A 22,032-nucleotide genomic window follows, 5' to 3' on the forward strand; every position below is an offset into this window, starting at 1 on the left:
GGCGGGGGGGGGCGGCGCGGCGGGGAGAGGGCGTGCGCAGGGCCGGGGAGGGGGGCGGCGCGGCGGGGAGAGGGCGTGCGCAGGGGCGGGGGTGGCGGCGCGGCGGGGAGAGGGCGTGCGCAGGGCCGGGGAGGGGGGCGGCGCGGCGGGGAGAGGGCGTGCGCGGGGCCGGGGAGGGGGGCGGCGCGGCGGGGAGAGGGCGTGCGCGGGGCCGGGGAGGGGGGCGGCGGGGAGAGGGCGTGCGCAGGGCCGGAGAGGGGGCGGTGCGGCGGGAGAGGGCGTGCGCAGGGGCGGGGGGGGGCGGTGGGGAGGGGGCGGCGCGGCGGGGAGAGGGCGTGCGCAGGGCCGGGGGGCGGGGCGGCGCGTGCGCGGAGCGGCTCGCGCCCGCCCTCCTCCTCCCGCTGCGGTGGTTGCTCTAGAGCCGCCTGGCCCTGGGGAGGGTGATGGATTTTGAGAATCTCTTCTCTAAGCCCCCCAACCCGGCCCTTGGCAAAAAGCCGGCCACGGACTCTGAGAAAAGGTGATCCCTTGTCTTTTCATGCTTCGAGCGCGGGGCCCGCCTCTGCGTTCCCCCGCGGGCCCCGGGGGCGCTGTCCCCGCCTCGCCGCCGGCTTCCGCGGGAGCGCGTGCGGCAGCCTGGCCTGCGCCGGCACGGATGGTTGGGCAGCCGGGGCGCGGGGAGAAGCCGGGCCATCTAGTGGGTCACCGCGGCCAGAGGTGCCCCCGGCATGGGCGAAGGGAGCGGCGGGTCCTGGCGTCTTTCGGGATGGGGCAGGGTCTCCTGGATCCTTCCTTTCTTGTGCGCTCCTCTAGCCGGGGTAGGAGCCGGTCCTCTGGCCTCTTGGCACTTGCACCAGGCCGTGGGCTCGTAGAGGAGAGATCACTAGAGATTTTTCACTAAGACGATGCTAGGTATTTTTCTTTTTGGCAGGAAAGACCAAAATTTTAAAGCGGTGATAGGACAAGTAGTAAGTAGTCTGCCTTGAATCCACTGATTTGCACCAGATGATCCTAAAGACCACATGTAATAAAAGTAAAGCATCAGACACCATTTGGATATAATGTTTACTTTAGGTTGGAAATAGAATTGAGAATGCTGGCCAAATGTGGCGAATTTTTTTACCTCATTTTTTTGAAGATATGTAGCTCATTCATTACATGGTCATTCACTTTTATTCATTCACATCACAGCTGTCCGTTCACTTGTTTTCTGAGTTTGAAGTGCTGAGAAACCTAAACCTAGCCTTTCCCTCACAGTTTCTCCAGGCCGAAATCCACATGCACATTCTTTATTCCCTCTTTCTTTCATTCATGACATAACCTATTCCGGTTGGTTTTACCTCTAGGTATTTCAAATTTGTTCACTTTTTTTCTAATTCAAATACTTTACCCAATTCAGGTAGCATCTAGAGTTTTACTACCAAATTTAGTGAAATATATTACTTAATCTTCAGAAGAGAAGAGAATTAGAGAAGAGAATTAAGCAAAGGTTAATCATCACACAAAAGATAGCAACACAAACCCAATAGCTATCAGTTTGAAAATGTATTCGACAGAAAATTCGTTCACAAAAACTAAAGTACAGAAGAAATACTTTTGGATTTTTGCCAAAATATTAGGTGAAGGATGGTAATGAAGTGTAGTGAACTTCCCTAACTTGAAGGTCTGTAGTCTGTAAAAATTTTACCCTTAGTAATTTGCCTTTTAACAGCCTATGTATTGTTTTCCATGCATAAATATTTTTGTTGGCTTTAAATGCAATCAGATGAATCTTTTATAGCTTCTGGGTCTTTTCTTTCCTGGTGGTTTTAGGATGGGACTACTCATTTGAGCCCCTGCTATGTTTTGAGGCATTTTTCTAGGCCCTGGGGATGTAGCAATAATAAATAGTACATAATAAACAGTACATAAATAACTCATTTTAGGTGATGATAAATGCCATGGAGGAAATGAAAGTAGGTTGGAATTGCTGTTTAAGATATGTTAAGACTGTTTAGTAGGTACCCAGGTACTTGTGCTGAATAAGAAGTTGACTTTGCCTGCCTGGCTTAAATCTCACCTTCACTTTTTACTGTGACAAGTTACACAGCTCTCTAATTCATTTTTCTCATCTGTAAAGCAGGCTTCTAAGTAGTAGTATGTATTGCATAAGATTGTTGTGCTGGATGTAATCGTGCACAGAATCCTGAATAAGCATCATGTAAGTGTTAGCTGCTACTGTTACTGTTATTGTCATTATTGCTCTGCTTAAGGAGAGGTTGCTTCATATTCTGTAAGATGATTCATTAGTGAAAACTAGAACAGTAGAGCTTCATAGTATTTGGTGTATTGGCTGTTAATACGGAGTCTTCTGTAGAAGACTCACAATTTGGTACTTCATCTGATGGATGTAACTCAGAAGATGACTGGGGACAGATCAGTGCTAAAACTGTTGAATCGGATGAAGCTGAAAAGCTGGAGATCCTTAAATTTGAAAGAAGCACAAAGCTACCATTCACATCCCGGTGCTGGCAGTGCTTTTCCATGGCAATGATCTTTACAGAAAGTACTAATGTCTAAATCTTTGCCTTTATCTGGCTTGTAACTCATCTTAAGCCAGAGTTTTTATTCAGAAGTCACTACTTGCTAAGATACAGTTGTCCTCAGCCCCCTGTATTCATAGACTCAACCATTACTTTGATTTTCCTATAAATTTTATTGGTTCCTTTACCAGTTACTTATATTTCCTGTCTTCATCTTTCTTGGTTTCTTTTACAGTTTTGCTGGAATGAATATCCTCAAGCATTTGTCTCAGATGTGAATGCATGCTTTTCAGTCCTTGTGAGTCTGAAAATAACTTTTCTTTTTCATCTTCACACTTAAATAAAAGTTTGCTTTATTCCTGATCTTAAAAGATATCCTATGTTCTACCTGAAATACTCTTCTCTGTTACATTCTTCTTTGTGAACTCTTACATAGCTTATAATTTCAGAAAACCTTTGACCCTTCTGGGATAAGTGTGCCTCATATATGCACTTATCCCATCATATTGAAATCACTTTATTTCCTTCTCCTAAGCAGATAGAAAGTTCTTGGAAGGCAGGGTCTGTCTTTTTTATTTTTGTGTGACAGGATTTAAGGCCCAGAGCCTGGTATATGGTAGATACTCAGTTTTTGTTGTATGAATGGCATGCTAATTTATATAGCTATTATTACTTAAGTAGTATGATCATATAATTAAAATTTCAGTTTTACAGTTTACTCATAAATATGTTGATGTTTACTTCTCATCATAATTTTGTATATTATTTCTCTGAAGTATTTGGATAAGAGTTTGAATTTGGAATTTATTTGAGGACAAGCTGGAGATAAACCAAAGCAGTGAATTTTAATGCAGTGGCGTCTACCTTTTTAGGTTGAGAAAACCATTTTGTGTTATTTGATATTTTTGCTACAGAATCGATGATGAAATAGATGATACAGAAGTTGAAGAAACACAAGAAGAGAAAGTAAAATGGAAAGTAAAACTGGAGCGTGAACAAATTCCCAAAAAAGTAAGCTTACGTTGGCATATTGAAAAAGCCAGAAGGAATGGATGTGAGAAATTTATTAGGGATCCTGTTTGTCTCATTTAAGTCAGCATTTAAGACTCAGATACTTATACCTTTACTTATATGTTTAAAACTTTTATTATTTGAGAACTTTGTTGTCATTTAACATTAGCTTCTAGTATATTGCTTACTTTGATTTTCCCTGTTTCTGAAATGGGTTGTAAACTATTTTAAAAACTTCTTTCTTTTCAAATTAGATAAAAATTTTTGAGAGTTTTGATTTGCTAACTTAACTAATGTTAGTGATTTATAGCTTAAAGCTTCTGTCATTTTGCTAGAACTACCATAACCAGTACCACAAACTGAGTGGTTTAATAGAAATATTTTGTCTCACAGAAATAGAGGCCAGGAACCCAAGATCAAGGTGTTGGCAGGGTTGGTACCTTCAGAGACATGTGAGAAAGAATCTATTCTAAGCCTCTCCCCTGGCTTCTGGTGGTTTGTGGGTAATTGCTGGTGTTCCTCAGTTCACTTTCATCTTTACCACTCATATTTGAATGGTGTTCTCCCTGGGTCTGTGTTTGTGTTTCCTCTTTTTATAAGGATACCAGTCATATGAATTAGAGCCCACCTTAATGACCTCATCTTATGACATGCAATGGTCCTATCTTTGTATTTCATATGTTTCAATGCCCACTGAAAATAATTTTATCAATTAGTAACATTCATCTGTAATGTATAATAAAAATCATCGTAGCTGATTATTGAGTTTTGTTGCCAAATCATCTCATCTCTTTACTTCAAATGAATCAGACATGTTAGTACTTCTAGTAAGTAATAAGGGTCTGCTTCAGTAAGGGTGTACCTAATTACTAATGTGAATCCTTCTGATATTTTAAGATTTTTTTTTTTTAAATTTTATTTATACAAGAGCTGGGGTACAGGCCAGAGGCATGGGAGGGTGAGAGGATTCACCAGAGACAGAGCCGGGAACAGAACAGGCAGACTGACTGAAATACACTGCTGAGGGGAGCAGCTGACGAGTCAGGAGAGGTCTGCTGCGCCATGTGGGTATCTCCCTGGCCAGCTGGGAATCGAACCCACATTGCAGAGGCTGTGGACAGCTGCTCAGCACTGAGCTCAACCTGCTGCGCCCAACCCACTGCACCATAGGAGGCCCCTTCTGATATTTTAACTTAAATACACTGAATAGAATCTCATCTCTGAATATTTAAGCAAAATATTGTGGGAACTGTTGCATATTGAGTGATTTTTTTTGGGGGGGGGTTTCCCTGTGTCCACTAAATAAAGGCCAATATCAAGTAAACATATTATCTATCACAGGAGTGGGCCAACTTTTTCATAAAGGACCAGACAGTGAATCTTTTTAGCTTGGCAAGCCATGTTATCTCTACGACTACTAAGTAACAATATAGCAAATAAGTGAAAGGGTGTATCTGGATTCCAGCAAAACTTTTTTGAAAACTGGGGGCCAGGCTGAGGTTTGTCATTATCTGATCTGTTAGTCCATAAGCTGTAAGTTTGTTCTGTAGTTATTTGGAAAAAGGTGTTCTTTCTTGAGGACTTGGGCACAAGGATCTTGGTGGCCTGAAAGTTGTTGGTTTGGTAGATAGTTTTGTCTTGCTATAATGAAGATAAGGTGTACATTGAAGTTGTTGTCAGGTTAAGAAATTTCCTTCCTCAGCCCCTTTTGATTCTTTAAGCAGGGAGCAAGCTCAGTTTCTAGGTTTGCCATCAGTTCTCTGGGGGTTCTTTTGACTGTGAATTTAACCATCAAAGGTAAGCCATTAGGTTGGACTACCTAGACTATTTTATAATAGTGATTCCTCTTCTTTTTTCATTTGTTTGTTTTGTTTCATATTTGCTGCTTTCATCAGTTACGTGAAAGTAAGTGAGACACCAGGCCCCAAAGCAGGATCCAAAGCATGATCATTAGCCAGTTTTACGATATGTATGTCCTTTCTTCCTGACATCAAAATAGGAGCTCTTTGGCACTATATTTTTTCCCAGTATATTCTTTAATTGAAATGTGTCATACTTGCTAGTTATGATTTTATATCTTGTTAAACCTGTGTCGCCAAGTATAGAAATCTGTGTGACCATTCCTTGGAATTCTTTGTACATAAAGTGCTTAAAGTTGTCTGCTATGATCAGCTGAGACTGCTCCAGCAACAGCTGCTATACCTGAGTTTCTGTCCCAGTGGATGAGCAGCTTCAACAGCAGAATGAAAAAATTACTTCTGAAAGTAAAATTAATTTGATTACAGAGAACAGGGCAATTCTTTATTCCTGTTGTCATTACTTTCACAGTCTCTGCCTCTAGTGCTCTGAATTATAGGGAAAGGAATAAGCTTTGGTAACTAATAATATCTTGAGATAGTGAATTTTCAGTCGGGCCATTATAGTTTACTTGTTCTTTTATGAAATGGTGACTTATTAAACTAAATCATTTAAAGAATAGTTGATACAAAGGGAGAAATAAAATGTAAACTGTAATGTTAGAATTCCTTATATCAAATAATTAAGGTTTGGGATTTAGACTTTTAAATCAGTAAAGTACATGTGGTATACAAATTCATAATCTTCCCTTGAATTATCCTTAAGGAGAAGAAGGTTGTGCTATGGTTTTTTTTTTTTAATTCTAAAAAATTGCAAATAAATGAGAGTGGAGAGAATATGAACCCTCAGGAAAGCCAACCTCAACAACGATCAACAATCTAGTCTCTAGTCTTATACAGCCAGATTGTTTGAATATTACTAGGATTTCTAATTGAAAATGTAATTTTTACTTAGTCTAGGCACTTTGGAAATTCTACATCGTCAAAGAATTTGTCATATAGAAAATCAAGAAGTAAGGACTATGATGTATATAGTGATAATGATACCTGCAGTCAGGAATCAGAAGATACTTTTGCGAAAGAGCTTCAACAGTATATACAAGCTAAAGAAATGGCAAAAGCTGCTCAATCTTTATGTGCTGAAGAATCTCTGAAGAAAGATGTTGCAAAGGATACTCAGAAAGGTAAGGGTCAATCTGTTTTGTCATTTAAAGTTTATCTAGAGGGCATACTCCCTGGTGGCACAGGGTTTCAAGACAGCTCTATCAAGCTATCACCAGCAACTGCAGCATGAGTTTGATCCCTGGCCAGCCAGGGAGCTAACCCACATGCACAGCAGACCTCTCCATTGCACCTGGTGCTCCCCTTAGCAGTGTATTTCAATAGATCTTCCTGTTCCGCTCCTCACTCTCTCTCTGGTGAGGGGAGCAGTGGCTGAGACAGGAGAGGTCTTCTGTGCCATGTGGGTTAGCTCCCTGACGGGGATCTAACTCATTCTGAGCAGTGGCAGCTGATAGCTTGATAATGCTGACTTAACCCCTTGTGCCACCAGGGAGGCCCTATATAAAAAACTTTAATGAAAAACCTGACAATTACATATGAGTTTATTTTACTTGAAGCTCTACTGTTATAGTGCTATGAAGTCCCTAATTAGGTCTTACTCTGAGCACTTGAAAAAAGATATGACTTATGGCTAGCAAGGTATATTTGATTAATTTACCTTGCTTCGTCTGTTCCCCTGCTTCCTCCCCAGTAATATCTTATATATTTTCATAAAGAATGAGTCAGGGATCCCAAATATATTCATTATCATTTTGATCTCTTAATCACAGAGCTTCTAGAATGATAGGTGGGCATCATACCAGTTTTCACTTACTGAATTGTGGAGAGCTTTTCCTGCATTATTATAGAATATACTTCTTAGGAGTAAACTGCCTATTTCACTTCATGTCATCTTTAAAGTTAATTTTCTTGTTTTCAGCTGTTAAACAAAAAAATAAAAGCCTTAAAGCTATTCACAAGAATGGTAAACAGAAGAAAATGAAGCGAAAATGGCCTGGCACTGGGGACAAAGGATCAAATGCTTTACTGAAGAACAGTGGTTCACAGGAACAGGTACATGCATGTGAGGGGATGCCTACATGCTCTTGGATTTTTATCTTATACCTCAGTGACAGGAAGTATTATTTAATCTTGAAAGGTTGGGACATCCCCAAAATGAGGGTTATCTAGTAGTAAAAATCTCTTACCATCAGTGGGGTCTCCATGTTCTTCCTTTTCACTCATTAGCTGCCAACACCCATTGTAATTCTGAGTGTTCTGCCTATTGCCCTTCAATCACACCAAAGCCTCTTGGTTTTGGAATGTTGTACTGTCAGTGATAATGGGAAAACATACGAGAAGCAGGGAGAAGATAAAATAGCCATGAGGACATTTCAAAGGGCACAATCTTACAAAATTTCTGTGATTTCAGTCCGTGGTTTACTACTTCCTCATTCCCTCTAGAAGTGAAAAATTAGTATTTCTTAGCATTAGCCTTACCAACTACTCCTTATTCTCCTGATATTTTGATTTTACTTTGTAGCAGTCCTCCTTCTTGGTCTTTAGATGTATTCAAGATGTGATAGTAAACAGCTCCTCTGGATCCTGCTTTTCTGAGGGCTTTCAAACTAGATGGCAACTTTTTTATTAGGCTTGGTCACAGGAGACGAGAGTTAAGGGTGGTAAAATATTAGTAATACCAAATATTGTAGATAGAAATATTTATATAAAAATCTATTGAATAGCTCTGTAGATGCTAATGTAATAAATAACATAATCAAATAGAACCAAAGGTTTAAACTGACACATATTTATAAGACATATAGTTGTGATAATGATAACTGGAAATTTGACATTATTGCAAACTGGGTAAATGTCAGCCCCCTTCTTTGCTTGTTCTGTAATTACTGTAGTCCTAAAACTGTATTCAGCCATTTGCTGTGTAGAAACTAAGCAGTACCACAATTTAACACTCTAAAAGTAATTTGTGTTTCTAAAGAGCTAAAATATATTATGAAATTCTCCTTTTTATACCTTTATTGCCATCTTGAGGGTTTTTTCTAGTTATGTTTGTCAGAATATATAATTGGCCGGTATGCTCAGTTCAACCCGTGAGCATATCATTAAAGCTAAAGATTATAGATTTTTTGGCTTACCTTATGATTTTCAGTTTTGACTCTACTATTCTAAGGAACCTGTTCTTAGGCTTCACTTTCCATCATGAGTAGTAGCACGTTAATTTTTTTATCCATTAAAATCATAAAGGCAAAGTACAATAAAGGATTCAAGTAGCACAGACACCAACGTTCAGTGATGGAATGCTGTTGAAAATGATTCCAACTGATGTACAAAAGTCCAGATCTTACACATGAAGATCAATGTGAAGTCACTTTTCAATGCTTTAAAGGTGGCTTAAAATAATTTTGTGTAATGGCAAAATGTTTAATTTTATGTTTCTCATATTGAGCTTTTTGTTTTTGTTTTTAAAGGATGGTAAACCTAATGAAAAGCAGCAGCATGTGAGAATGAGTCAGGAATTCATCAACCAACATACAGTGGAACGCAAGGGAAAACAAATTTGTAAATATTTCCTTGAAAGGAAATGTATTAAGGTACAAAAATGTGTAAGCAAAATTATGCTGAAATGTCAGGTGTAGTAAAAATGTACTAAAACCAACTCGTTTCCCTTAGACATTCTGGAAGCATACTTCTACATTTTGAAACTGTTTTCTTCTGAGAAAGTTTCCATTAGAAAATTTTAATGAAGTGTTCTTTTATGTTTGAGAAAGTAGATAATTAAAAAAAAGATTTGTGTTAAAAATGTTTAGAACTTAACAAAATTTAGAGCAGATATATGTGCTGTGGTTATAACATGTTAAGAATTAGGCCATACAGCTCTAAAACTCATTTTTTTCCACAGTTATTTGCTTACTTTATTTAAAGGAATTAGTGATGATTTAAACCTTGAGAAATAATGACTTTTCTTTCTTTTGATTCAGGGAGACCAGTGTAAATTTGATCATGATGCAGAGATAGAGAAGAAGAAGGAAATGTGTAAGTTTTATGTACAAGGATATTGTACCAGAGGTGAAAACTGCCTGTATTTGCATAATATCCTTTGTCAAAAAACATAATAATTCTGCTCTTAATATTTACTTTTTAAATACATATTTACTTTTTAAAAACATTTAAATAAAAAAAATTGTTAGTAAAACCAATGTTTTAGCTGTGGCAAAATCATATTATCTAAGCCCAACTCAGTATCAAAGTGATGAAATTATGTCCCGACACCCCCATTGCCCTGAAGGAAAAGAGGAATTCTTTAAAAATTCTCTCAAATAAAGATCCTTTCTGCTTGACCTGAATAGGATAGCAGGTTCATGGGACTTTGTCAAGTCCCAGAAAGACTATGTCAGAATTTGTGCTATGATATTCACTAATAGAATCTGTATTCATATAAGCTACTTCATAAAAAGAGGCTGGGATTGTATAATTTGAAAATTCTGCACTGTATGGAAGTTAATTGTCCCTTAATTTGAGGAATAACCCTAGCACTTCAGTGCAAATATATCGACATGTTGTCATAACATGAAACGTAAATGTTTTAGGGTAATAGCATCTTTGGTCACCACAAAAGCTGTTTTCCTTTATTTATTCAATACTAGGAATCTCAAATTCTAACTTAAGAATTTTTTCCTAAAAAAAATATTGAAGTTGTATAAGTGGATCCTGTTGTAAGCAAGCCTAAGTATATGAAGAATCCAAACTTGAACTCATATTATTGTCATTGGCTTTAATTCCCTCATCCCAAAAGAAAGCTTTAAAAATACATTTCTTAAGGTGTTTTATACCCCTTCCTTACACCAGTGAAATATTTATAGTATATTATAAGAGTGGATATGAAAGAAGAGTTCTGTAAAAACCAATATACTTGATTTATATAATCATCCTTCAATGTAACCCATTTCATCTTTATTATCTCATTTTTTAAATAGTGAATTCAATGTTTCTACTAGTAGTAAAGTCCTTTAAATAGATATGAAAAATAAAGTAATTAAGTTTTAATAAGTTATTTTATTTGATTAAAATTGTTCTCCTTAACATTTCGGTTACATGAATATCCTTGCAAGTTTTATCATACAGGAACAAAATGTTATCAAGGAGATTATTGCAAATTTTCTCATGATCCACTGACTGCTGAAACACAAGAACTATTGGCTAAAGTAAGTACACTTAATAACATTTTGTTTTCCTTTTTTGAAAGACTGAACTTAGGGCGAGAATTTGAAAAGATATTGTTTTTTAAGGACAATGCCTCTTTGATTAGCAATTGGAGTATCTTAGGACTGATAATCTAAGAATTTTCTTATGTTTAGAGAATTATTAATTTGTATATTTTTCCATATAGCTTAAGGGAAATTTTATACTCATTGCTGGTACAAACTGGAATGTTCTTAAAACTTTAATGGGAGTCAGCAACTTTAAAAACTAAGCACAACAAAGGAAAAACAAAATAAATAGAAATAGTTCTCCTGTTACACTCTTAGAAGGAAAGTTAAGGATCATTGGTTGACAGATACTTTAGAGTTATATCTAACAAAGCTCAAATAGTTATTTCAAAATGTTTTCTTCAAATATTCTTTGTAAGAAAAGGTAACCAAAAAATAATCATTTATACTCTTTTCATTTCCCACATCATTGGAAGCTGCTCTCTTCAAAAGTAAATTGAAATATAAGTGAAAAATAAAACATTCTTTTAAAACTAAACCATATCTGTGGCAAGTGTTCCCTTGAGTCTATATTTTTAGGTTGTAAGATATGAAGGGTTACCCTGGAATTAGAAGTTATGCCAAATATTTGATTTACTGGTAGTGTGAAATACAGATTAAAAAAATGACATTAAAATTAATTTTTCACTTCCTTTTATACAAATATTATGTCATTATTAGGATGAATATTATTGTAATCATTAGAAAATTACAAGAGTATGATTAGTTACCTGAATTAACCATTAATGCATAAAAATGATTTTTTTTTCATATTAGGTTTTGGATACTGACAAGAAGTCATCATGAAAATAAAATATATAAAAAAAGGTAAAATTAGAATTTAACACTGAACCATCTCTAGAAGTTGGTATAGAAACATTAGGGCTTTTTCCGTTTTCCCAATAGTCTTTTTCTCCTTTCTCATTAAAAAATTGTGAAATATTTGATACATATACATAGATATATGTAGGTTTCCATGGACCTGCTTCTTTTTCTGCATTTGTAACTATCTTTTATGTTTTTATTCTCTTTTGTTTCTTTTTTTTTAAGAACAATTTTTTTTTAAAGATTTATTTATTTATTTATACAAGAACTGGGTATAGTCAGAAGTGCGGGAGGGTGAGATAATTCACCAGAGCAGGGAGCAGAACAGGCAGAAGGACCGAGGTACACTGCTGAGGGGAGCAGTGGGCAGCAGGAGAGGTCTGCGCGCCATGTGGGACCCTCGCCCTGCGGCCAGGGATCTAACCGGCCCTGCAGAGGCTGAGGGCAGCCTTGCAACCCATAGCTCAACTGCTGTGCCACCGGGGAGGCCCCTCTTTTGTTTCTTAATAGACCTGCCGAATGTGTGTGATTTGCTAAATGGTATATTTAGTTTTGTTTTGGATTTGGATTTTATTTTTTTTTTTATTTATTTTTTTTTTTTAAAGATTTATTTGTTTGTTTATTTATACAAGCACTGGGTACAGTCAGAAACGCAGGAGGGTGAGAGAATTCACCAGAGCCAGAGCGGGGAGCAGAGCAGGCAGAAGGACCAAAGCACACTGCTGGGGGGAGCAGCGGGCGGCAGGAGAGGTCTGCGCGCCATGTGGGACCCTCCTCCAGTGGCCGGGGAGCAGCCGGGGATCGAACCGGCACTGCAGAGGCTGCGGGCAGCTTCGCAACCCAGCGCTCAACCACTGCGCCACAGGGGAGGCCCTGGATTTGGATTTTATTTAAAGAGTATCATATTTGTGTCTTAATTGCTACCTTGCTGTTTTCTTTTTTTTTTTAACACTTTTTTTTTTTAATAGAGGCATGTTTTATTCATTTATTTGTTTTGTTTGTTTATACAAGCACTGGGTACAGTCAGAAGCGTGGGAGGGTGAGAGACTTCACCAGAGCCAGAGCGGGGAGCAGAGCAGGCAGAAGGACCGAAGTACACTGCTGAGGGGAGCAGCGGGTGGCAGGAGAGGTCTGTGCGCCATGTGGGACCCTCCTCCGGTGGCCGGGGAGTAGCTGGGGATCGAACCGGCGCTGCAGAGGCCACGGGCAGCTTCGCAACTCAGCGCTCAACCGCTGCGCCACCAGGGAGGCCCTACCTTGCTGTTTTCACTAAACATTATGCTTTTAAGTCATTCATGTAGATGCATGTATCTTCATTCATTCATTTTTATTCCCTATGACATTTTATTCTTTGAATATGTTACAATTTGTTTCTGATTATTATTTTCAATTTTTGAAATACAAATTCTTATAAATAATCTAGATTTTATAAGATACACATGGGTGTGAGTTGTCCTGGGTATATATCAAGTAGCAGAATAGTGGTTTATCTTAAACCACATCTTTTCTACAGTAGTTATAACAATTTATACTCACACCAACTATGTAAAGGAATGCCTATTGTTCCGCACTTGTCCATGTTTTGATTGTCAGGACTTTAAATTTTTTTACTAACTTAGAGGGCATAAAAAAGGTGTATCATAGCTTTATTTTCATGATTTAGCATCTTTTATTATGCTTACTAGCTTTTTTTTTGAGTTTTTTTTTTTAATTTTTTTTTTTTTTAATAGAGGCATGTTTATTTATTTGCTTGTTTGTTTGTTTTGTTTATACATGCACTGGGTACAGTCAGAAGCGCGGGAGGGTGAGAGAAATCACCAGAGCCAGAGCGGGGAGCAGAGCAGGCAGAAGGACCGAAGTACACTGCTGAGGGGAGCAGCGGGCGGCAGGAGAGGTCTGCGCGCCATGTGGGACCCTCCTCTGGTGGCCGGGGAGCAGCCGGGGATCAAACCGGCGCCGCGGAGACTGCGGACAGCTTCGCAACCCAGCGTTCAACCGCTGCGCCACCGGGGAGGCCCGAGCTTTTTTTTTTTTCCGAGCTTTTTTTTTTTTTAAGATTTATTTATTTATTTATTTACAAGCACTGGGTACAGTCAGAAGCGCGGGAGGGTGAGAGAATTCACCAGAGCCAGAGCAGGGAGCAGAGTAGGCAGAAGGACTGAAATACACTGCTGAGGGGAGCAGCGGGCAGCAGGAGAGGCCTGCGAGCCACATGGGACCCTCCTCCGGTGGCTGGGGAGCAGCTGGGGATCGAACCGGCGCTGCAGAGGCTGCGGGCAGCTTCGCAACCCAGCGCTTAGCCGCTGCGCCACCTGAGAGGCCCTATGCTTACTAGCTTTTGAGGTTAATCTTTGGTGACATCACATCTGTGAATATCTTTTGCCCATGTTTCAGTTGGGCCAATTGTCCATAATAAGCTGATTTTATATATTCCTAATTTAATCCTTTGTGAGGTATTTGTGACATGTCTTATCCTATTTTGTGAGTTATCTTTTGTTCTTTTTGAGTTGTATCAATGAGCAGTTAATTATTTTTTTGGTAGGTTCTGTGTTTTTTGTCTTTGCATTGTTCTCATGACTAATAATGTTGAGCATCTTGTCATGTGTCATTGGTCAAATCAGATCTATGTCCCTTTTTTAACTGCATTGTCTTCTTACTATTGAGTTATAAGAGTTCTTTATATATGTTGGATATAAGTACTTTATCAGGTGTATGATTTGCAAATTTTTTTTTTTTAAGATTTATTTTATTTATATAAGAGCCGGGGTACAGGCCAGAGGCTCAGGAGGGTGAGAGGATCCACCAGAGGCAGAGTGGGGAATAGAACAGGCAGACTGATGAAATACACTGCTGAGGGGAGCAGCGGGCGAGACAGGAGAGGTCTGCTCACCATGTGGGTTGCTCCAAGGCCGGCGGGGATCGAACCGGCACTGCACAGGCTGCGGACAGCTTCACAGCACGTCGCTCAACCGCCTGTGCCACCAGGGAGGCGCTGATTTGCAAATTTTTGAAAAGATTTATTTATTTATGCATACAAGAACTAGGGTGTAGACCAGAGGTGTGGAGGGTGACAGGATACACCAGAGATGGACTGGGGAGCAGAACAGACAGACTGACTTGAAATATGCTGCTGAGGGGAACAGCGGGTGAGTCCCCAGCATAGTCACAGGCATGCAGGAGAGCTGCTGCCTTTTTTCTTTGATGAATCACGCTCTGGATATTGTATCTAAGAATTCTTTGCTTAACACAAGGTCACAAGGCTTGCTCTTACGTTCTTTTCTAAGATTTTTAGTTCTAGCTTTTATGTCTAATTCATTTTGAATTAATTTGGGGTATAGTATAGTTAATGATCTAAGTTTTTATATATAAATATCCAGTTGTCCCTGCACTGTTTTAAAAAAAGACTATCCTTTGTGCATTGAGTTGCCCTGACACCTTTGTCAAAAATCAATTGACTGTAAATGTAAGGATTTATTTCTGAGTCCAGAAAATTGATCTATGTGTCTGTCCATTGATCTATGTGTCTGTCCTTTTATGCACTTGTGCAGTTTTTTTCTTTTATAATATCTTGATTACTATAGCTTTATAATCAAGTATAAACTACCCAGTTTTGCTCTTTTCAAAGATTGTTTTGGCTATTCTGTGTCTTGATTTTCCATGCAAATTTTAGAAGCAGCTTTTATTTTTTTATTTTTTTTTTTTTGGAAGTTTTTTTTTTTTTTTTTTAATAGAGGCATGTTTTTTATTTATTTATTTGTTTGTTTCTTTGTTTATACATGCACTGGGTACAGTCAGAAGCGCGGGAGGGTGAGAGAATTCACTAGAGCCAGAGCAGAGAGCAGAGCAGGCAGAAGGACCGAAGTACACTGCTGAGGGGAGCAGCGGGCGGCAGGAGAGGTCTGCGCGCCATGTGGGACCCTCCTCTGGTGGCTGGGGAGCAGCCGGGGATCGAACCAGCGCCGCAGAGGTCGCCAGCAGCTTCGCAACCCAGCGCTCAACCGCTGCGCCACCAGGGAGGCCCTAGAAGCAGCTTTTAAATTTTTGCAAAAAAAAAAAAAAAACCCCAAAACCTGTTTACATTTATTTGTACACTGAAAACTACAAAACTCTGAAATTAAAAATCTAAATAAATGGAGATACATTTCATGTTCATGTCAGAGGATTCAATGTTAATATGGCAGTTCTCTATAAATTCAGTGTACTCCATATCAAAATCCCAACATTTGATTTGCCTCTGTGAGCTTGAAAAATATTTTCCAAGGAGTTACAAAATTATACATGCCTGAGATATCTATCTAACCTATAATGTAGAGCTAATGGATCTTTATGTTATAGTACAAAAAGTTCCTTGATGTCCTTTCAGTCTCCCTTGCAGTTGGAATTTATTTGCCCTTGCTTTTAATATTCATTTGCCCATCACTTTACTTTTAGTTTTTCTGAGTAAATTTTAGGGTTTTTTTTTTTTTTTTTTGTACCAGCATGTAGTTGGGTTTTGCTCTGAGTTAAACCAGAAGTACTTTTCATTTGCTAAATGAATTAAAGCCCATTCACATTTATTGAAATGAGAGAAGGTTTGGTTTAGCCTCTGTCATAGTTGCTGTGTATATTGTATTGGTATATTTTCCCTCTCTGTAACTTTTTTCTCTTTAATACATTTTCTTCATTCCACTTTTATTCTGTTTTGCTTTTTCCACTTTTGTTCAGTAACACTTAAGTTCTCATTCAAACCTATTCTTGCAATATAGTCTTCATTTTTGAAAATGATTTTTTCAATTTACCAAAACAAGAGTTTTTTTTTTTTTTTTTTTAATAGAGGCATGTTTTTATTTATTTATTTGTTTGTTTTTGTTTATACATGCACTGGGTACAGTCAGAAGCGCGGGAGGGCGAGAGAATTCACCAGAGCCAGAGCGGGGAGCAGAACAGGCAGAAGGACCGAAGTACACTGCTGAGGGGAGCAGCGGGCGGCAGGAGAGGTCTGCGCGCCATGTGGGACCCTCCTCCGGTGGCCAGGGAGCAGCCGGGGATCAAACCGGCGCCACGGAGGCCGCGGGCAGCTTCGCAACCCAGCGCTCAACCGCTGCGCCACCGGGGAGGCCCAAAACAAGAGTTTTTAGTAACATAAGCTTTTGGGTTTTGACAAAATATTAAAATTTTATATTATATTCATGTTATAAAGTCATTTACAATCTTAACTTTCTCACTTTTTTTTCATGGTGTAAGTAAATAAGTGATTACATGTAGCGATAGAAAGTTTTATAAGATTAATACATAATTTATAAGACTAATACATAATTTAGACTCAAAATTAAATACGGGAAGCTGGAAATCCTTTAAATATACTCTATGGAAATAAGTGGCATTTCTTTTTTTTTTAAAAAAAAATTATTTATTTATGCATACAAGAGCTGTGGTATAGGCCAGAGGTGTGGGGGGTGGGGTGGTGAGAGGATTTACCTGAGACAGAGTGGGGAACAGAACAGGCAGATTAACTGAAATACACTGCTAAGGGGAGCAGTGGACTAGACAGAAGTGTGCTGCGCCATGTGGGATAGCCAGAGATCAGAACTCATGCTGCAATGGCTGCTGATAGCTTCATAGTGCTGAGACTTAACCCCTTGCGCCACCAGGGAGGCCCCCAAGTGTCTTATTTCTTTTTTTTTTTTTTTTTTTAAAGATTTATTTATTTATTTATACAAGCACTGGGGCACAGTCAGAAGCGCGGGAGGGTGAGAGAATTCACCAGAGCCAGAGCGGGGAGCAGAGCAGGCAGAAGGACCGAAGTACACTGCTGAGGGGAGCAGCGGGCGGCAGGAGAGGTCTGCGCGCCATGTGGGACCCTCCTCCGGTGGCCGGGAAGCAGCCGGGGATCGAACCGGCGCCGCAGAGGCCGCGGGCAGCTTCTCAACCCAGCGCTCAACCGCTGCGCCACCGGGGAAGCCCCCGTGTCTTATTTCTTAATGGAGAAAAAAAATCAGAATTTTTGGATTTAACATCAGAAAATTTTGATAATGACTTTCTCTTGTATCATTTCTGAGGTCAGTCAACTCTTGTTTTACTATGTCCATTTTTTTGTTCAGTTCTGGTCTTAGATTTTGAATTTCAATTCAAGATATATTTTCATATTCCTAAAGTAGGAATATTTAATTCAGTTTGGACTTTTGTGTTAATTTTTTCTGGCTCTTTTTTGCGGGGGAGTAAGCAGAGGTGACTAAGATGGCAATTTTTACCAGCTAACTTGTTTTTGTATTGTGTTTTCTTTTGTAGCTTTGATTGAATGAAGAGTGCTTATGTCCACCTGTTAAAGACAGTTCAAGACTGATGGAGTGGTTTGAGATTCCTTATTTAAAGCGCCCTCTTGTGTCATTGTGATGGCATGCACTTCTTTTTTTTTTTTTTTTTTTTTAAATAGAGGCATGTTTTATTTATTTATTTTATTTGTTTGTTTGTTTTGTTTATACATGCACTGGGTACAGTCAGAAGCGCAGGAGGGTGAGAGAATTCACCAGAGCCAGAGTGGGGAGCAGAGCAGGCAGAAGGACCGAAGCACACTGCTGAGGGGAGCAGCGGGCGGCAGGAGAGGTCTGCGCGCCATGTGGGATCCTCCTTTGGTCATGCACTTCTTAATGGATGGAGTGAAGAGACTTAGTGCATCAGTGAAGGGGGTCTTCACCCCGTTCTAGCCATTGGAACAAAAGAAGAACATATATGACAGAGATACCGGCTAATGGGTAAATGTTGTGTAGTAATTGCAGAAGTCTCTTCTGATTGAGTTTTCTTAATAAGAATCAAAATTAGACTGAGTACAGATGGGAGGATAGGTGTCCAGAGATTTGAAGAGAGCAAACTGTAAGGTGTTTCTCTAGGAAAACACTAAATAGTAGATAGATGATGAATATTTAATGTCATTAAGTACTTCCACAACATATTTTTAATAGTTGCTCACAATTCTGTTTTATGACTTAAAATATGGTTCTATGATTTAAAAAAAAAAAAATTCCTGTTTTGGACATTAAATTTTGTTTCTAATTTTCTACCATTATAAATAAAGAGGAACAATGTCTCTTGTTATACTACTCCTAAACTTGAAGTTCTTACCTTTTTTGTTTTCAAGAAAAAAAGAATGGTTATCTTTCTTATTGATTCATAAACAAAAGTTAGATTATATGTGTGGGTATAATATAAATTTTTGGAATATGAGGAAGTATTTAACACAGTATTCAAGTACAGAATTTTCCAATTATAAGTAATGAGATTCTAAATTTGCATTTTTATATAATTATTAGAAAAATACCACAAAACAAACTATTATCATATTGTTTTACTACTGGGAAAATAATACAGTAGCATCACTAACTTGCTGTAAACGTGGCACAGAGTATGCGAAATTTGGTGATGCTCCTTAGCAAAGTCCTACTTGAAATATGAAACAAATTTATTATGGTCATATTGCATATACTCCAAGCAAAAGTTTATCTGACAGGTTCTAGGAAAAAATGAAAACAGACCAGCATTTTCTATTTTTTCCTGATGGAGAAAATGACAGAGAAGAAAGTTGGGAAGAAACTAGGTCCTTGGTAACAAATCAGCCATGGAATTCACCAACTTTAGAGGACATACTTTTCAGATTTCATGTTGTGACACATGAAATAATGTATTTTCTGGACTGCTTTAAGTCATTTTGACTTGAGTTCTATTACTTGCAGCCAAACACAAGCAGATAATAAGCTAAAAAATTATGAGCCAAGACGTAGGCCTACATTGATCTAACCAAAGTCCACTTTTCACCCCAACCACCCTCTTCATGAAGATTACCTTCAGTCTTGGCACCTGCAGACAGCACAGTAAGAAGTGGGTATTAGAAAGGAGGAAGCATGACAATGGGGAAGGCTGTTTTTATGACAAAACTGGGGCAAAAACTAGGAAGAAATAGATTTATTTGGAAGGTTTTGAGCATGTGTTGCGTTGGAAGGCATGGCTGATGCCCCACTCCCCTCAGGCTGGTGTTGATTCCTGTGAAATTTGGAGCACTCCTTTACATTTTTTAAAAATAGAAACTTAAGGGCCTCCCTGCTGGCGCAGCAGTTGAGCACTGGGCTGTGAAGCTGCCTGCAGCCTCTGCAGCGCCGGATCATCCCCGGCCACCGGCGAGGGTCCCACATGGCGCAGCAGACCTCTCCTACTGTGCCCGCTGCTCCCCTCAGCAGTGTATTTTGTCAGTCTGCCTGTTCTGTTCCCCGCTCTGGCTCTGGTGAATTCTCTCACTCTCCTGTGCTTCTGACTGTACCCAGTGCTTGTGTAAATAAATAAATAAATCTTAAAAAAAAAAAAATAGAAAGTTAAAAAGAGGACATTTTATTATATGTCATTTTCAGATACATATTTATTTTCATAGCTAACATCTCTGAAATTGGAATATATTTTATAATTGAGAGAATATCACTTTTTTTTTTCTTGGTAAAACATAAAAAGTGGTGGACCTTACTAAGTTAGTCACATATTTAGATTTGAATGTAATTTTTAACTGGAGTTATACATGTATATAGTAACCATTTATTTGAAATTAAAATTTATGAATTTTTTATGAATTAGTGAGTTATGAAAACAAAGATTTTTTTATGAAGAAGAGAGGTTCCCAGTCTCTTTCCCCCACTTGTGGTAGTCAGAATTTCCTGATGACTCTTAAGATTCCTTGCCTCTGATATACACTACCTGTACCATTCCCTCCCGTTGAGTGTGGCATTACCGAGTATCCTGAATGACTATGATGGACTTTACTCTCAGGATTAGTTTATATTATGTCTGAAATGAAGAGATTTTTACCTTTGGTGTAATTAATGTCTCAGAGGTTGGTTTTAATTTAAGCAAAAGGGAGATGATCCCAGGTGCATCTGAACTAATCTGGTAAACCTGTAAGAGAGACCAGCCCTCCTGAAGTCAAAGATCGGAACATGAGAGAGGTCCTGCTAACTTTGGAGGAAAAAGCGACCATGTGTCCAGAGCTGAGAGCAACTCCAGTGACATGGCAGAAATGGGAATTTTAGCCTTACAATCACGAGTTACTGAATTCTGCCAACAGCCTGAATGAACTGGGAAGGGTTGATCGAGGCTCATTTTGTATATTTTCACCTCAGTCAATTTGACCATATTTTTACGAGCCCAGATTCCTTTTAACTGAGAATAGTACTTGCAATCCAAGATCTGGATGCTGGATGTGCTCATTGCTTCGGAGGCTGACCAAATGATGACGGGCCCTGAGAATGTAGCTTTTCAAGACCTGTCATAGATCAACAAGTGACAACTGCAAGTGGGGAATGGGGCATTTGAAGAGTTCCAAATCTGTTTGCCCACTGTGGTGACTACTAGGGTACTGGTTTTCAGTGATTGTGATTATAGGCCTGTTGATCTTCAGGGCTGCTTTGGAGCTGGGGAGAAATTGAGAATTAGAGTAAATTGAAATACTCAAGGCATTTTACCAACATTCCATTGTTTTTCTTCAGTAAATTCTTTTTGAATTGTTGTAAGCCTTTAATTTCCAGGGTTCTGAAGAAAAGTTGGACCTTTTTTTTATTATATTTAAAGATTTATTTATTTATACAAGCACTGGGGTACAGGCCAGAGGCACAGGAGGGTGAGAGACAGAGCAGGGAGCAGAACAGGTAGAAGAATCGAAGTACACTGCTGAGGGGAGCAGTGGGCAAGACAGGAGAGGTCTGCCGCGCCATGTGGGAATCTCCCTGGCCGGCCGGGAATCAAACCCGCACTGCAGAGGCTGCGGACAACTTCACAGCGCTGAGCTCAACCCGCTGTGCCACTGGGGAGACCCAAAAAGTTAGACTTTTTAGCTATTGGTCTCATGTCTTTAGTGGACTTTCAGAGATCTTTAATCTGCTATTCCAGACAGAAATTTCTGGTTCAGGGCCTCCCCTGGTGGCGCAGGGGTTGAGTGCTGGGCTGCGAGGCTGCCTCCAGCCTCTGCAGCGCCGGTTTGTTCCCCGGCTGCCTGCGAGAGTCCCACAAAAAAAAAAGAAAAAGAAATTTCTGTTTCATTCAAATGTATTGATATCACGCTACATTTTTTTTTTGCATTCATATTTGTACTTTAGAAATATTTATTTATCACTGGTAAGAAGACTGTGCCATCTACTAGTCCTTTTATCTCAGAATCCTTCCCTCTCTGGCTGTCCAGGGGCTCATCTTCCTGGCAGGATGCTCCTTGTTCCTTAGTATTTGGGACTTTTACCCCTGCTCCAGATTTTACAACTATCCTTTTAAGGGATTCCACAGAAGCAGTCTTATTTAACATTCACATAAGTCTTAAATAAATACAAATTTTGTGTACCAGCTGTATTCTATGAAAAATATTTCAAATTTATTTGCCTGGATGTGTTGCTTGGCAGGTATGTTTGTTACATAATAATATAAACTGGATTTTAATCTTGAACTTCCTGAACAAATTTGATTCAGTCCCATATCTGCTGACACACCAGCTCTTTTCAGCTTTCCGTA

The 22,032-nt window shown here is 39.2% G+C and overlaps 1 protein-coding gene across 3 annotated transcripts; it reads left to right on the plus strand.

Moving 5' to 3' along the window:
* Nucleotides 1-383: 383 nt before the first annotated feature.
* Nucleotides 384-17,936, plus strand: ZC3H8 (zinc finger CCCH-type containing 8). 3 transcript variants are annotated; one of them, XM_054701855.1, is made up of 10 exons: nt 798-2,200; nt 2,758-2,820; nt 3,437-3,533; nt 6,345-6,573; nt 7,371-7,504; nt 8,920-9,042; nt 9,430-9,541; nt 10,544-10,653; nt 11,476-11,526; nt 17,791-17,936. In XM_054701855.1, the coding sequence occupies exons 2-9, from the start codon at nt 2,801-2,803 to the stop codon at nt 11,503-11,505; spliced, it is 855 nt and encodes a 284-aa protein (XP_054557830.1). In that variant the 5' UTR covers nt 798-2,200; nt 2,758-2,800; the 3' UTR covers nt 11,506-11,526; nt 17,791-17,936. The 3 variants fall into 3 exon arrangements, with proteins under 3 accessions (XP_037383717.1, XP_054557830.1, XP_054557829.1); XM_037527820.2 differs by lacking the exons at nt 798-2,200; nt 2,758-2,820 and adding an exon at nt 384-520; XM_054701854.1 differs by having other exon boundaries at nt 798-2,820.
* Nucleotides 17,937-22,032: the final 4,096 nt, after the last annotated feature.

Source organism: Talpa occidentalis, unplaced genomic scaffold, assembly GCF_014898055.3.
Source record: "Talpa occidentalis isolate TD23 unplaced genomic scaffold, MPIMG_talOcc4v2.1 talOcc4.5, whole genome shotgun sequence".
NCBI classification, from domain to species: Eukaryota; Metazoa; Chordata; class Mammalia; order Eulipotyphla; family Talpidae; genus Talpa; species Talpa occidentalis.